Here is a 16554-nt window from a genome sequence, read left to right as displayed (position 1 = left end):
TGGAGTGACCTGCAGGACACAGAGTCTTTCACACGCACAGAGCAGCTCGTCTCCTCCCAGCTATGTCTAACTCAAGGGTTACCATTACCACAACTACTACTACTACTCGGGTAATAAATTAAGCCTCGACTGCAGGGCACTGGAGGAATCTTGGGTAATAAAAGCGAAAGTGTATAGGGGCCAGCAGTAATATGTGACCTGGTGGTTCCCCCAGCTCAATGTCACAGAGAGCTGAATGCCTTTTACAATCTAGGAAGGGGCAGGCAGGCAGGCAGGGATCTATCCATGTTCCCGAGCTACGAACCTGAACCCCTCTACCTTTACTGTTTTTCTTTAAGAGTGTGTGTTCATCTTTGTTTTTGTATTCGTGCATCTATACAAGGGTGGCTTGCATGTGTCTGCATTGGTTTTTATGTGTGTGCATAAGCTAGGGAGAGATAGAGAGAGATAGAGAGAGAGAGAGAGACCACCAGGGACCACAGGCATGCTACCAGCACCTCACACCTGGCTCACTCACACTCGCGGCATCCGTTCCCATAGCAACGCCTGCTGCCTGTCTCGAATTAGAGAATTAAACTTGCCTCTGCCAGGCCCCTCTGGCAAATCTGTCCACACACATACACATGCACGCACATACACGCAAAAAAATGGCAACCTTACACGTCCATATTCGTCTACAATCTTTCTCTGTCACACAGTCTGGTAAAGTAAAGGCTGCCAGCCTACAATTACATTTTTTTTTTAATTTTAGGCGTTATGCTGATGCTTTTATCCAGAGTGACTTACAAGCAGAACAAGCTTGAATTCATGTACCAGCATTGCAAGCAGCCAATGAGTGCAACCCCACCCTGCTTGCGTAAATATGAGAATCAGTCGGAAACTACTAAAATAGCACTTTCTTTCTCCATATCCCCTCTTGGTGTCAGCAACCTATGAGAGGAAAAAAAACAAAACAAAACAACAAAAACAATGCTCTTAGAGGAAACAGGAAGGGGAAGATTCAGCCCCTCCTTCACCTATCTCCATCCTCCACCTTTTCTCCCCTTCCTCCTGCTCTACTCAACCTTATTTATCCTCAAATTACCTCAATCCTCAAAGTATTTTTTTCCCCCTCCATTCTCGCCTCGTCTTTATTCCTTCTTCTCCACCGGCCACCATCCTGGCATCCTGCACACCCACCCTTCACACCAACTAAGTCCCTTCCTCTCCATCTCCCACTCCTCTTTCCTTTACACATCACCTCCACCCCTCCCCATTCCCGAAGGCCAATGCTAACATCTCCTCAGTATTGGGGTCACAGTACTGTGCCCCTCTACTCTTCCATCTCTTCCTTCTCTCTACCGTTTCCACTACCGCTTTCCTCCTTATTCCCCCTTTCCACCGATGCCTATGTCTTTGTGTTGTGGCTCACAGCACCATGCTCCACTTTTCTTGTCCTCCTCCACTCATCCTTCCCACTCTCCCCTCTCCTCTACACACACACCCCCACTCTTCTGTGATCCCCTGAACATCCTCTTCTCCTCTTCTTCCTCCTCCTATCCGTATTACAGCACCACCATGATGCTTTAATTAGCGACTGTGGGATTTGTCTCTTGGCATCTTTTCCTCTCCTCCTCTGTATTCAGGCGTTTTGCTCTGATAAACCACCAAGCAGCATGAAATGACAACAGCCACAATACCAATAACAGGGGAGCCTGTTGAGGGGGCTGGACCAGATCGGCACTGAGCAGCACGCATCACTCACTGCTTGTCACAGTTTGGCTGTTTCGTAAGATCCCACTGCTATAATCAATAACAGAAAACTGAATTGTTTAAAAAAACACTTTAAACAGCTGTTTTATGTAATTTTGTACGTTTTACCAGTAATGAATGGTATTACACAGTTTTTTCGCATCATATTTACACATTGCACTCACAAATGTAAATCTTTGTAAAAACTAAAAATCACGCTCCAGATGATCATATGCTCTGTATGACTGTGCTGCTCTGCTGCTAGCATGCAAGCAGAAGAGGTAGTACATCAGAAAAATATGTCCTACAGGAAACACTTTGGGTCATTTCCCCTCTTCAAAATGATTTTCAATGGGTATTTGATATCATTGGCTCCAGGAGACACGTCTATTTGTAATAAAACAGTAATACGAATTCTATTAAAATCCCACTTGCGCTATTGGAACCATGAAAAAAATTATAGGAATGAAGTCGCCCTGTCTGGCTGAACACTTCTTCCACTATTTTCACCTCTCCTTTTAACATCATGCCAACATGAGAGACTACTGTATATTGGCTAGGGATGCCGTGATCGATCGGCCAGCAATCGGAATCGGCCGATATTCAGTATAAATATGAGATCGGAGAATTCCGATAATGCTTTATAGTCGCCGATTGCAAAAACCGATCGATGATGCACAGAAACATGTGAGCCATTTCTCAGCGGAGTTGGTGTCATTGTCACATGCTAACTCACCTGCAGTGTGGATGTTAATTAAAAACACAAATCTTCATGGACAACCAGTAACGTCACAGTCCATCACACCCGCTACTTCCCCTCATTTAATTATCTGCTTATTTAATGCATCAATTCATCGCATGCGTTTGTTTACATAATGGTCTGCACTCTACACCGCTGTCTGCGGTGCTGAACTGGACGACGGTCGAGACCCTAACAGCGGAGAGGCAACTGAAAAGTCTAATTTCTCTCTCTCTTAAGAACATTCACTTATACAAAAACAAAGACTGAAACAAATATATATCTTCGGAGGGTGTCTCCATTTATTTCACTCGACTCAACAACACAGGCAAGTGGCAACAGTCTTGTGCTTCGGTTATCTCACTAAATCATGTTGCCCTACCTAGAACGCACATGGTTTTGTTTACATAATGATCAAGTAAATATTGAGGTAGAAAAAAAGAAAATGTGGAGACTTTTTAACCAGGACTCAATTTGATGGATGAAATGTATGTAAAATGGAAACTGTTAGACCTATAATACTGCTATACCAGCTGCTATAACAAAACAAAAAAACTATTGGTATGGCCGATTGGTATCAGCAGATATGGCTCATAGACGATCGGCGGCAAAAAACGTTATCGGGGAATCCCTAATATTGGCCAGTAAGCCCCAACTAGGTGCCATTAGGGGGTGTTAACTGCAAGTTAAACCATTTCACAGGGACCCATTACTACCTCATGTCAGTGTTGAGTTCCATGATATGTATGACTAGTCAGTCAACCAGGCTGCTCACAAACTTCCCTGACCACCAACCAAAAGAGCTAGCATATGCTCTGCACTCAGTCATAACATTACATAACCACTACAAACCACTTTAAAGTAGGCACTCTATTTTCAAATCCCAAAAGAGTCACTAATTAACAGTCATTTATCTTTGGGGCAACTACAGGATCCAAGCTCCTAATGGAAAAATCTGTGCAGTCACCCAGCCAGCTAACCAGCCAGTAAGGCATCCAACAAACAAGTCAGTCAGCCGGTCAACTAGTCAGTCAGTCAGCCTGCCAAGCAGCCAGCTACCCAGCGGCCTGTAAAGACACAAAGAGATGGGCCTCATTTTCACACGATAGCACCACCTCTCATTTCTCACAGATCAGTGAAAGGGATGATTACACTTAATCATGTGTCTCTGTCTTCCTGCCTGCTTGCTCTCTTCTCTGTGCAGTGGCATCACGCTGTGATAATGGTTAACCCAGCCAGCTTTGTCTTTGGTTAGATCTCAATAACGCCCAACATCATTGCCTTTCCTCATCTCCTCTCCTCTTTTCCATCTGAGATAACAGTGCTGAAAAAGACAGGTAGAGCTTAATTCCATTGAACATAAAGGCCAGGTAAAATAGAGGAGATGAGATTAGGAAAGGCAGGGTGCTGAGATGCCAACTTCTATCATTGCACTAACCTTGTGACTAAGTCAAGATGAGTGGGAGGTTTGTCTTTCATTCACAAATCTGACAGCACTAGACTGAAAAAGGCCAGGTCTGCATTTCCTAATTCACTGTCTGATTAACAAAGCAGGTGGTAGAATTTGGTTATGATAAAAACAACACCCAAAAGTCTTCACCGATTCCAGTGCAAAGAGATACTGACTAGAAATGAGAAAGCAGTGGACCGGCTGACTCACTGGCTGGCTGGCTGGCTGGCTGGCTGACTAAGTGTAGGCCAGATGCGGTACAGTGCTGGCTCTCCTGGTCTATCTAGGATATGAACTTTTGGAGAAGTCAGTCACCGTCCCTCTCAGCAGCTCGCTGCGTGTATTAATAGCAGATGTGTCAGATACAGAACAGAATAGACATCTGCCACCTCAACCTGGACTGTTGTTAGGGAAGTGGCAGGGACAGGTAATGAAAAGAGGTAAAAGGAAGTGCAATCAAAGTGGGAACATTTCACACTGACGCTGAAAACAGATACTGGCACAGGGCATAGCAGGGACATATCACACACCTCTCCTGCCTCAAACTGCTAACACACTGACCATGCTGTGCTCCTCAGTCAACTCTGGCTACATATCAAGTTTACCCCTCGCTTTTAAACAGGCTTGGGTGGTCACACAGTTAGTAGGTTTTGTTCAACGATGGAATGTGACTACTCCAGCCATTTAAAATGGAAAGATGCTATTATATTATACACTATCAGATACAAAACACAATTAGCATTTTCATAGTTTTGGGGGGAATTTGTCTGTTGCCATTACCATGTGATGAAAAGCAATCTGGAGAACCTACACTCTTTCTACACTACACAGACCTGCTGCCAATTATTAGAAGGGGCTGAAGGGCTTAACAGCCTTCTTTGTTTTTTGCATTTCCATATCTCATTTTTCTTCCAGGTAGTCAGAAAATGTAGCCTTTCAATACAGGCATGAAAAATGCTGCATGTTAGGGGTTAGGGTTAGAGAAGCCAGCGAATTCAAGTGGATTTTCAGTTGCTGCACCTCATCTAGTTGGTTAGTCTATTTCCTGTGTACGTGTGTAAGATTTGCAGTGTATAGTGGGCTTCAGCAGCTAGGTTGACTGACAGACAACCTGGAGCAATTGGTAGCAACAGATCCTCTCTGACCAGCCAACAAGCTGCTGTCTCAGCTGCCTGCGGCCTCAGAGAGAAAGGTTAAAGTCAAGGACTCAAGAGGCGACAAATAGCTGTCAACCCGAGACACCACAGAAGTAGACATCTTCCCTTCCAAAATAGATCATAACCTGCTTTCATAAATGTATCTAAGCAAAGGGGGTATGATAACTTAGGACATGGGACCCCTTTACGTTGCCTTACGTTGAGTTAAACAGCAAATAAGAGATATAAAATAGGATCTATAACTACTAATCAGCTCTCCCTGAAGTCAAGGTAACCTTATATTATTTCACTGGGACAACCCTGGTTTACAGCAAGGAAATGCAAAAGACTGCAGTCAATACAGCACGATGTGACCGTGGTGTTGTCCATCACATACCTGTCATGTCATATTCCACTTTCACACCGCAAAGCCCTCTGCCACGCCCCTCTGTTCTGGACTGTTAAATGGGACCCAACCTTGGCTGAGGATTACAAAGCTGAGTGAAGTTTTGAGGGAGTTGAAATGGGCTGACAGGGCGCCAGCACTCAGGAACACTGTGGCTACCGAAGTATGCCTGTAGGCACGAAGTTCATTTCCCATGCATTGCTCTCTTCATGCTATGTCCTTGAAGTGTGAATAACAACCATTCTGAAAAAGAACATTGGTCCCAGTGCTGGTCCCATGAACAATGAATTTCCTCAATGAAAAGACGTCACTGTCGACACCTTCTCTTGTTGGTTCTAGGATACAATTGGGCGCAATGTTCTGGCAGAAATTACAGTTACTGTCCAGTCAAGTAAAGACCTTCCTTAAAAATCCTACTGAGCCAAAGAAGGTCCATCCCACTGCCTCATTCATGTCGCAACTTTCAGCTCAAATTCGAAAACTAATTGACACTTTCCCTCCCACTTTCCACTTTGAGTGAGGTGGCCCCACTGTGCAGCTTGCTCCAGGGACCCACATAGGCCTAGACACTGAGCCTAATCCTGCCCCTAATGACTGGTAGTTCCCCAACTGTCTGCTTGCTTTTTCTGAAGAATTCAATGCACTTGTCCGTACCCACCCATCACCTGCATTCAAAAGCTGAAAGATTAAGTGCAGCAATGCAATTCATTTTTATTCTATTGCTAGATAATCAGGGCAGGAGAGTGGGCCGGCGCACATAAGAGTACTAATAAGTTTACTCATCTTAATAGGAGGAATGAGCTTCAGCTGACAGTCAAATTGCTTTGGACAAATTACCACCGAGCGGAGGAGGTGCTTTCATACCTGTATGCAGCTAAACACAGCTGATATAGATACAGGACTTCAAAATCTTAATGATCAAAGAAAGGCACTACAACAGCTAAAAACTTTAGTAAACAAGACAAAATAAAGCAATACTTTCAATGCCTGTAATAGCTCTCTAACAGCTGTTGTTCATTTGATATTCAGTGGTTACACACACAGCAAGAAGTGTATGCTGCTTCCTTTAAGCAATGAAATATCACAAGCATACTGAGAGCGTCGCCTGTTCGCTGAAATTAAGTCTAGTTGTGGGGCCGTCCTGTTGGCTCATAGCATGTACTCATGATGTCTTGAGTTTGAATCCAATTCACAACCTCTGCCACCTGTCACCCCACCCACTCAGTCTCATCTCTCTCTGCTGCTGGTTATGGCCCATAGGGAGCCTGGCTAGCTCTGACTAATCCCCAACATGACTGACCGACAGCCTAGCTCTGCTCTGCACAGCCTGTAGCCATGGCGGCTCAGTAGACCTCCATCCCCTGGGTTTCAAACTCTCTCTCACACACACAGACATACACACATACCATGGATCAGGTTAGCTATTAGCTTTTGCTCCATTCTTATGCTTTGAAATCTGTGCAAGAGAATGGCTAAGCAGGAAATACATCTAGTCATTCTAGTTCTGCGAGTGCACTTCACAGGAAAGCACAGGGATTTGGGACTTGAGCCTAAAGTCAAAGCCTGCCGCAAGGCAACTGTTGACAGACAAGTGCTCAAGTTTAAATCCACAAATCAACTGAAATTCCCATTGGGGGGGGGGCAGCTCGCTCCTGAGGCCCATATGAATTTTCACGTTAGAGCTGATATGAAGAACTAGACCAGACCTGCCAACTCCTGAAGTCATTAGTAAAACTGGCATTAGTGGAATTAGAACTGTGGCTGACTGCGCGTGTGTGTGTGTGTATGTGTGTGTGTGTGTGTGTGTGTGTGTGTGTGTGTGTGTGTGTGTGTGTGTCTCACGGGAAGGGGGGGGTAGAGCTCATAAACATTCCGATCATCATTCACACGCAACACTCCGCCACGGACTTCTCTCTCCCTTGAGATTTCGCTCAGTTGCAGGGCTGCTACTCCTGAGTGTCACCTCACTGAGTTTTCAGTGGCACACGCGCACACATACACTTTAATTCCCATTGGCAGTTTGACAGGCTTTATAGGCCCACAGCTTCTCAGGCAGACAGAAACAGTCAGTCACTCTACATCTATATAGGATTCGACCACCTCTTCAATTATCTAAATAAACATATCATCATACTGTTGGCTGCCTCTACTCTGCCATGACCAGCAACGCAACACAATGCTATCCTATATTAAAGAAAGCAAGTTAATGGACCAAACTGGGGAGCTAACGAGCTCTGTCATTAGTGTCTTATGGACTCTGGCATGCTTTTTGTCCTAAAATCAATGTTACCAATACAAGCCACTGCTCTGTATGGAGCATGTGAAGTGATTCTTCATTCCCTAGATACTTTGACTTTTAAAAATCCTTGGTACTGCAATGCTTTGTAGAAGATTTGGCTATTGATCTAATCTAAATCTAAATCTCTATGCAGGTAAAAGGTAGGCTAATGGTGAAATATGGATTACTGTACTGTCAAATCAACCAAATTTCAGGAGCTCTGGTTGAGCCGAGCTCTGGTTGAGTTGACATGGAATGACCCTACAGCAGAGTCCAACATTAACACCCATTTAGCCTCATGATAGTTGAAACTAAACATTATAGCCATGTGGCAAGTCACTTCATAGTGAAACTTCCATCCATTGTGTAACTGCAAGTGTAACTGCGAGTGAGCAAGTTTAAAAAAAAAAAAAAGTTAATTTCGGACATTGACAATCAAAGATACTTTCCCTACTTTACCTCCCTACTTTACACTAATTGTCTCCAGAAAATATGTTAATTACTTTATGTGTCAAAACATATGACAAAAGACATTGACAGGATCACAGACATATTGGCATTATCCTGAGCTGTTATTACTGCAGTGTTATCACACTAAAAGACTGTGTGCAAAGTTAAGTGGTAGTTTCATTCTGAAGTTATATTGGCCGCCTCCCTGATGAACCTGTTTGTCCAAACATGATTTCTACCTACATTCAATCAGTCGGTATGTGACTGCTGGGTTACACAACACATAATATTTGAGAAGCACCCAGCTGCAGCCTGCAGACCGGGGCGGGGCTACAGATTGGGGCGGGGTACAGGTCGACCACTAAACCAATGAAATTGTCCGCTAAAACAACGAAGTCAACCGCTAAACCAATGAAATCATCAATGGGCGGGATTACAGGTTCTGTAGCTAACGTTAGCAGCTAGCGATCTGTAGCTAACATTAGCAGCTAGCGAGCCAGTAATGATAGCATTGATTTTATCTCTCTCTCTCTCCCTCTCTCATTTTAATTGCTGGTGTTATTGACTTTTCTTACATGCAACAGGGTGTTTGGGAATATATGTACGGCAGGAAACTAAATTGAATAACTACCGCTGAGTAAACAAACCACTACTTCCCTCGTTTCCAACCATAGTGGATTCACAGTTTAGATTACAGGCAATCTGTAGTCCCGCTGTGTTTCGACCTCTAAACCAATGAAATCATCAATGGCTGGGATTACAGGTTCGCTAAACCAATGAAATCATCAATGGGCGGGATTACAGGTTCGCTAAACCAATGAAATCATCAATGGGCGGGATTACAGGTTCGATCTGTAGCCCCACCCCGTTCTGCAGACTGCAGCTGCTGTTTCAACGACTAAACCAATGAAATCATCAGTGGGCGGGATTACAGGTTCGCTAAACCAATGAAATCATCAATGGACGGGATTACAGGTTCAATCTGTAGCCCTGCCCCGTTCCGCAGGCTGCAGCTGGGTATACTTGTAATATTTGCACAAATGGCCTCTCTGACACCTCCAAATGATTGGAAACTGTTCTGCCAGAGTGTGAGTGTGAGTGTGTGTGTGTGTGTGTGTGTGTGTGTGTGTGTGTGTGTGTGTGTGTGTGTGTGTGTGTGTGTGACTGTGAGTGTGTGCAGGCATGCGCGCATCTTTCCAACCTGTTCATTATAGAATCCCTCAGGCACAGGGCAAATGCAGCTGAGAGATAAATACAGGCAGTCAGCAGTGTAGGGTATTCATGTCAGTGTGTTGCATTCATAATCTCTTCTACAATGTGAATTTGAAGAACATATTTTGTGTGCATTGTCCAAATCCACCCACAGAAGATTCCTCTCCTGATTGATTTCTAAACAAGGTTAGCATTATCTCACTCATTTACAAGAAAAACAATTGTGCATTTTGTATGGTCTAGTCTCCTATTCACACAGTGGTTGTTTCAACATACTGCTAGCGTGATTCTGTGATATGCCAGGGTTTACCGTCATCCTGCTGCTGCTAGACAGAGCTGATATTCATGAAGAGCAATCCTAACAGGAGATGAGACAGCTTTACTGTGACAAACACTACCCTGGACAGGAATACCATAGCAAATATTGATGGACAGCAGCTAAACCAGGTACCATTTCTAAATAAGTGTGATACTGCAACTCGCTTCCCTTGGATCAACTCTGGCAAGTGGAGAGAGAAAAGCCAGTTATTCCCGGCAGGGCAAACGGAGGCTTTCCATGACCATGGCCAACTCAACGTGTCTGCAACACATAGTGAAACGGACTAGTGGTTTATTTAATATGAAAGCCAAGCTAATAAATAATCTCTGGTGGTTACGACAAGAACAAAGACTTACAAAAATGTGTTTGGGGTGAAAAATGAAACAGTATAGATAATGAGGAAGATGTGCTTTGGCCCTGTGGTGGGAACCAGATGAATGTGTTCTAATCAAAACCAGCCAGTTTGTGTCAACATGGGACAGTGTAATCGCTGCAGCCTGCCTCCTTCTCGTCCTCTCCTGGCCCAGTCCAAACAATAGAATGGATTAACTGTTCCTCCCGTTCACCGGCAGCAGGCAACAGTAACTGGGGCTGCAATTAAGAGCCCCTCCGGCTGCTCTCTGGAGACACAGTTCTGACGCACAGGCGCTGCAGACGCCTAGGCCCACTAAACAGTTCAGCGCGCCACAGCACAGCACAGGCAGACAGAGCTGTAGATAGCCCGACACTGGTGGTCAATGGCTGCTTACTGATGGCGAGGTTTCGTGAGTCAAAGGCTTTCCAGCAGCTAAGAGGTGCGTAGAGCACTTTGAGCCTCTAACGAAAGCTTCAGTTTGTGTCCACTATCAGCTTAAAGACAAGCAAGACATCACCTTTGAATGTGTCTCTGTGCTTAACTAAACAGTTGATTGTCATTTTTAAATCTGCTAAACCACACCCCAATCCTGTTTCAGCTCCAAAAAAGTCTAGGCAATAAAAAAAAACCAAAGAGCTAGAATCCCAAGAGACAAGCACCGTGAAAGCCCAAAGTAAACCCCACTGTGGCCTGGGCTTGCGCATGGGCAAGCGATAAGCACTTTCTCGCCTCATTACACCCATCTTGAGAGCAACATGTACAGGAGGCTAATGGCTCTGACCACAGCATCACAAGCCCCACAACAGCCACTGAAAACGCTTAGGCCAGCCAACCTGTTCTGCGCGGGGTAGTACAGGCAAAACCATAGAGCTAGACAATGGCCATCAATGGCTTTAAGTACTCTCAACACAACCACTGCAGAGGGCCGGGACTATTTAACTGCTCTGTACAGCATAGTACAGCCAAAAGCAGTAGCTAGGCAATTATTATCAATGGCTCTAAGTTCAGGATACAAAACAGCCACCTGGCACAGACACTGCAGACCGTTAGGCCTACTAAACAGCTGTGTTCAGTACAGCAAAGTATAGTGAGTTGCATATGGACAATGGCTATCAATAGTGCAGCGTAACAAACTACATGACAGCCTCTCAGCACAGCCACTGCAGATGGTGCTACACTACAAATTCATGGAATAGCACACTGCAGACGTGTTATACAGTTACACAACAGCTCAACACAACAAAAAGCAGCATAGAAAAGCTCATGGGGTATAGTGTGGACTGCTCAAAACCCTACTTTCCTGTACAGTCTCTGCAGAATCTGTAGTTGCACTAGCACACAGCTTAGTACTGAGAAGAATGGCAAAGAATAACCAGGATGACTCCTGAGCTTCAGGTGCTGCCTTTGTGATAGGTCTTGAATTGGGATAGGCTGTTAGACTTCGAGCATACAAGAACTTCTAGAATAAACATAACACTGGTATTGGACAAACAATACATCAACAAAAGGTTGATTTGTCAGGAATAAAGAAAAGAATGCTTATTTTCACATTGACCCCATATTCTTGAAACTAATAAATGGGGGTATAACAGGTTTCAAGGGCCCAGGGTCATGCAACTCACTTGACACATAAGTAAGTAAGAGAAATAGCAGCAATAAGCCACAGTATACTACTATTCAAGAGCACTAAGCAAGAAAAAGGCACGCATTAGAACTCATTCAAATACCTTCCACAAGGAAAAGACACAAAATATATAGTCCATTTCACATTTTCATTTGAATTTTATAGGCCGGACAACTCCAGTAATGTACTGCACAGTACGTTTAGGTCCACAAGAACAGAATGTGTAGGTTAGTTCTAGTAGAGGCCCTGATCTGATGCACTACCGCTTCAGACTGTTATAAAACTACACGTGCACTGCAGACAATACTATAGCTTCTATACAATACTATAGCAAATACTAGAGCACACTAGCACTGAGCAAACCCACACGTGGCTGTTCAATATAGGATAACACACAAGGGTTTTTCCATGGGCATCCAATGGGTTTGGCAAGGTATGGACACCCACCATACCTTAGCCATAGTGAGTCCAAATTAGATTTTGCAGTTTTATCATCGCTATAAAAGAGAGCAAATACCAGGACAAATAATTTAGAAATTTAGTCTTGTCTGAAACTTGGTCTAATAAAATCATATTAGTAGTCTCACCACAGGAGGGCCGGCTAGTAAAAATACTTGAACTTGCAATTTAAGAAGCACTGCACTTAAAATAAGAATTCAGTTCAGCATAGCCAATCATAACACAGGTCATAGTACAGGTCACCTCATAAACAGCCACTCAACACAGAACAGCAGTGTAGAGTCACACACTACTTCCTTCACTGCCATACACCCCAGGGTACAAGATGCCCTATTAAAGATCTTATCAGGGCGTGGGTGTGTGGCGTGTGTGTGTGTACGTGTGTGTGTGTACGTGAAGTACAGCGAGAAAGTGACCACAGTTTCCTCATTGCCTCGGTCGCACCCCTCAAGTTTGTGAGAACCGTGACCAAAATAGGGGAAGCAAATAATATCTATGAAATATCTATGACTGCCTATGAAAGCGTTCCCTACATGCACAAACGATCATGAGACCGATTTCAGACTCCTTTGGGATTAGGAGTATAAGAACAACCACACTGGTTCAAAAACAGGCTTTAACTAGGCACATCTCATTATCCGATTCAAAAGCTGGACCTAATCCCTTGTTTTTGTCATCGTGGAACCTACCTGATGAGAAAGACCGTATCATATTAGTCAGTGAAGGACAGACAATCTGTCTGTCTGTCTGCACTCTGTCAGCCCTCATAGAAAATCAATGAGCCAGTTAATTTAGTGCAACGGAACACCCACGGACACCAACACTAGTGGAACTGACCTTGTAGCACATGGCCTGTGGCGGCCCACACAATGATCAGTGTCAAGTACAGTTAGAAACATACTGCTGGGACACACACCTTGATATTCAACACAAATCCTACTCTGCAGTGCATGCTCTGCCGCAGAGAGGCCACACACATGATTGATGGCTATTTTGAATCAAGACTATGTCAATACAAAGCGTGCCGTAGCGAACACATGTCCAGGCTCTGTAAGCTAACAAACAGCCAAAGTGTTACAACAAGGTGTGACAAAAATGTGTGAAGCAGGTGCTAGCCACATCGCCAACCTCATTACACCACGGTGTAGAACCCAGGTTCAAATATGGTTTTACAAAAAGATGCCCTGCATGGTTCGATGCCACAAGGCTGTGAGTTGATACAGGGACAAGCTTGGCGGGGGGGGGGTTTAATAAGTGGGCTGGTGCCAAAGGCAACACGCCTAGTCCATCCAGCTCAGTGCAATCAATGGATCATACGAGACAAAATAACTACTATGCCTGTCTGAAAGCACCAGGCCACCATACATGGGCAGGCATTCAAAAGCCTTGCTCAGTTCCCATCTGATAGCACTGTACTATCACTTTGCTTTTCTCTTCCACTTTCTCATTAACTATTATGTCTCATTCCATTATTCCAACATTATTCAGCCTAGGTCTACCCATGTTTTGCATACCTACGGCTGGAGCATCATACTCATCCCCCAGCAGTATTTCCGGAGCAGAGTATGCCAGAGATCCACAGCTGGTCGTCAGCTTTTTCCCCGGCTGAAACTTGTTACTGAACCCAAAGTCAGTGAGCTTGACCAGCCCCTGTTTCTCGAAGAACACCACATTCTCCGGCTTCAGGTCCCTGTGCACCACGTGGAGCCGATGGCAGTAGGAGATAGCATGGACAATCTGGGCAAAATATTTCTTAGCCAGCTCCTCATTCAGACCCTCCTCATGTTTCATGATGTAGTCAAACATGTCCCCTCCATCGCCCAGCTCCAGGATGAGGTAGAGCTTGGTCTGAGTGTCTATCACCTCATAGAGGCGCACGATATTGGGGTGCTGGACCAGCTTCATGCAACGGACTTCCTGGAAAAGGTGGCCTGTGGCGACCGTGTCCAGCTTGGTCTTATCGATCACCTTCACCGCTACTTTCTCCCCGGTGAAGACGTGGCGTGCCAGCTTGACCACAGCAAAGTGGCCACGGCCCAGCGTCTTGTCCAGGTCATACAGGCCGGCGATCTTGCCATCGTAGCCCCGCTTGAAGCCTGCCATAGCTGGGGAGGGGGATGGGGAGAGGGGTGCCCCTGCTGGAGGTGGGGGCAGGTTGGCTGAGTTATTTGGGTCCAGCTTACTTCCGTTCATCGGAGGCTGTAGGTGAAACCCATGGCCCCAGCTTCCTAAAGGACACAAAGGAAACAAAATACAGCAATTTCAACAAACGCTGACTTAATCACATTGGGAAAGGTGATGATATGACAGGGCTAAAGGGAATGAGATCTTGATGGTTAGAAATGCATTTCCCTTGTTCACTTAAACATAAAATATGAGGGAAAATACCAATATACCTGCCCCCCTCCTTTACTACATATGAACAAGTCACAGGGGATAGTAATGGTCGGATATAAGGAGGCGTGAAAGGAATTTCAATGAGCCTAATTTAACAACGTTTTAGGAAGATAGGAAATAGGAAAATAATACCTACAGCAACATTTAGCTACATACTTGAATCCACAACTGGTAGAATATTCAGAGCACGCGTTGGGCTTGTTTTGACAGGACCCCAGCATCATGGCTACAGCATTAGCTACCCTGTCGGGCTGCCTCATGCTATTGCAATGAGCCAGGTAAAGTTTTCCGATAACTATCTTGAACGGCTTTCTAGGAGCTTATGTTTAGCCGGCTGTCTTGCTGTCGCAGCAGAGTTTAGCTGACTGGTTCAGAAGTCAGCCGCATAAGGCCCAGCGGCAGCACAGGCAACTAACGTTAGCGTACCAGCGGCTAGCTCTCGTTGTTCATTGATTGATAAACGTTAGCTAACTAGCTGATGGGCGAGTTAACTGGCTATTGTTCTTTAGAAACTCACTCGCTCATTCACAAAACTGTCTTACAATAATCTCTACCCAAACAAACCTCGTTTAACACAAAGCACCCACTGTAGAGGAACACAAGTGCTGCTTTAACTAGCACCCAGCTAGCTATAGTTAGCCTGTAGCACGTTAGCAAGCTAAGGTTACTACGGCTCGCTAGACTCACCTCACCAGCTTCTCTCTCCGGTAAACATCAAGCCCCGAGTCCGGTCTTCGCCGGCTGGTTTGGATCCTTCAAGTCTTCTTGCTTAGAAGCTTATCTCAAACTATCGTACCAGACAGGAATGGTAAACCCTCTTAGTGGTGACCGTGGCACTCAGAAGGTGCCTATGCCCAGGGTTCATCCGTGAAACGAGGCATTGCATCGTTGGCAGCGGCAGCCCTCATCGGAATCGTTGTATCCTCCCAGCCAGAGCGGTTGGGCTGATGCTGCCTTCAAGGGCTGTTGGAAGTATCGTGTTTTCCAATACCCGCGCTGCTGAGACGTGATGTTTCCGTGTCTTCAGGGCAAAAGAGGCGGAGAGCCGTGTCAATAACTAACAGTGAACGTGGTGTATTTTATGATTTTTTTAGTATTATTATTATATGGTATTGTTAGACATTCTCTGTAAATGATTAGTATTATTGCATGTTTCTGTTTTCATTCTTTGTTTAACTTTTAGTTGTTGATAAAATTACTTTTGTTTAATACATTCAGTAAAACACTATTGTAGCAATTGTATGCCTGATGCGCAATTTCTCCTCTTCATTCTGTCACTGCAGCACAAGGTGGCTATGTGCTGCTTGATTTCTGTCTATTACAACAGTAACCAAAAACATATTTGTTGAAAGGTCAATATGTATAATGTTAGACCAAAGACACTTGAATGCGCGACAAGTCTTATATATTCACTACTTCGGAGCTCAGAGGAAGGAGTTTACAAGGAGCACATGAAGGCAACATAAGAGCATCATCAACCGCATTCAGCTCTGACGTCAAACAAACGTCTTTGATCCGAGAGACTGGGAAAAATGCTGTATATACTCAATGATAAATAACAAATGGTAAAAATGACAGTATAATCAACAAAGATATGACATTTGAGCCCATATGAAGGAGAGGGTTCAACAATGGTGTGTCTGAGACATGCATAACAGGACATGCAATGTGTTGCCCCATATCTAATATAACACAATTATGGCAATATCCGACTGTACTGGAGGTGATCACCTTTTGTTCCATGCAATAAGTAGGCTTCGATACATTTGGTTTGGTCTATGGTTAGCCTAGTATTTTCCAATAAACGGTGTGCAGTGACATCTAGTGGCAGAGACAACAAAATACATCAAACAATAGTTTTGGCCTCTATTTGACTTATCTGAATACTGTATGTTATGTTCCTGTCATCTGTGACTGGATGTTTACTGTGACTTGAAAATAAAATGCTATCTAAAGCAGGAAGCATCAGTGTTGTTTCCACTTAGAGATGAAGATGAG

General features: G+C 44.5%; 1 protein-coding gene across 2 annotated transcripts in view; it reads right to left on the bottom strand.

The window, feature by feature from the left end:
- The window catches only part of snrka (SNF related kinase a), a 52082-nt gene extending 36658 nt beyond the window's left edge, over positions 1-15424 (bottom strand). Inside the window, exons 1-2 of one of the 2 annotated variants that reach the window (XM_071544298.1) lie at positions 15244-15424; positions 13674-14387 (exon numbers count right to left, since the gene is read on the bottom strand). In XM_071544298.1, the coding sequence (XP_071400399.1) occupies positions 13674-14352 (679 nt within the window). In that variant the 5' untranslated portion in view covers positions 14353-14387; positions 15244-15424. The remainder of the gene's footprint in view (positions 1-13673; positions 14388-15243) is intronic. The other variant, XM_071544299.1, reaches the window with a different exon arrangement.
- Positions 15425-16554: the final 1130 nt, after the last annotated feature.

The sequence above is a fragment of the Centroberyx affinis genome, unplaced genomic scaffold (genome assembly GCF_046629955.1).
Source record: "Centroberyx affinis isolate AG114_WGS23_722 - 3 ecotype Tasmania unplaced genomic scaffold, CSIRO-AGI_Caff_v1 ptg004514l_1, whole genome shotgun sequence".
NCBI classification, from domain to species: Eukaryota; Metazoa; Chordata; class Actinopteri; order Beryciformes; family Berycidae; genus Centroberyx; species Centroberyx affinis.
Note: the sequence above shows the minus strand (reverse complement) of the source record. Positions and strands in the feature narration are given on the sequence as shown.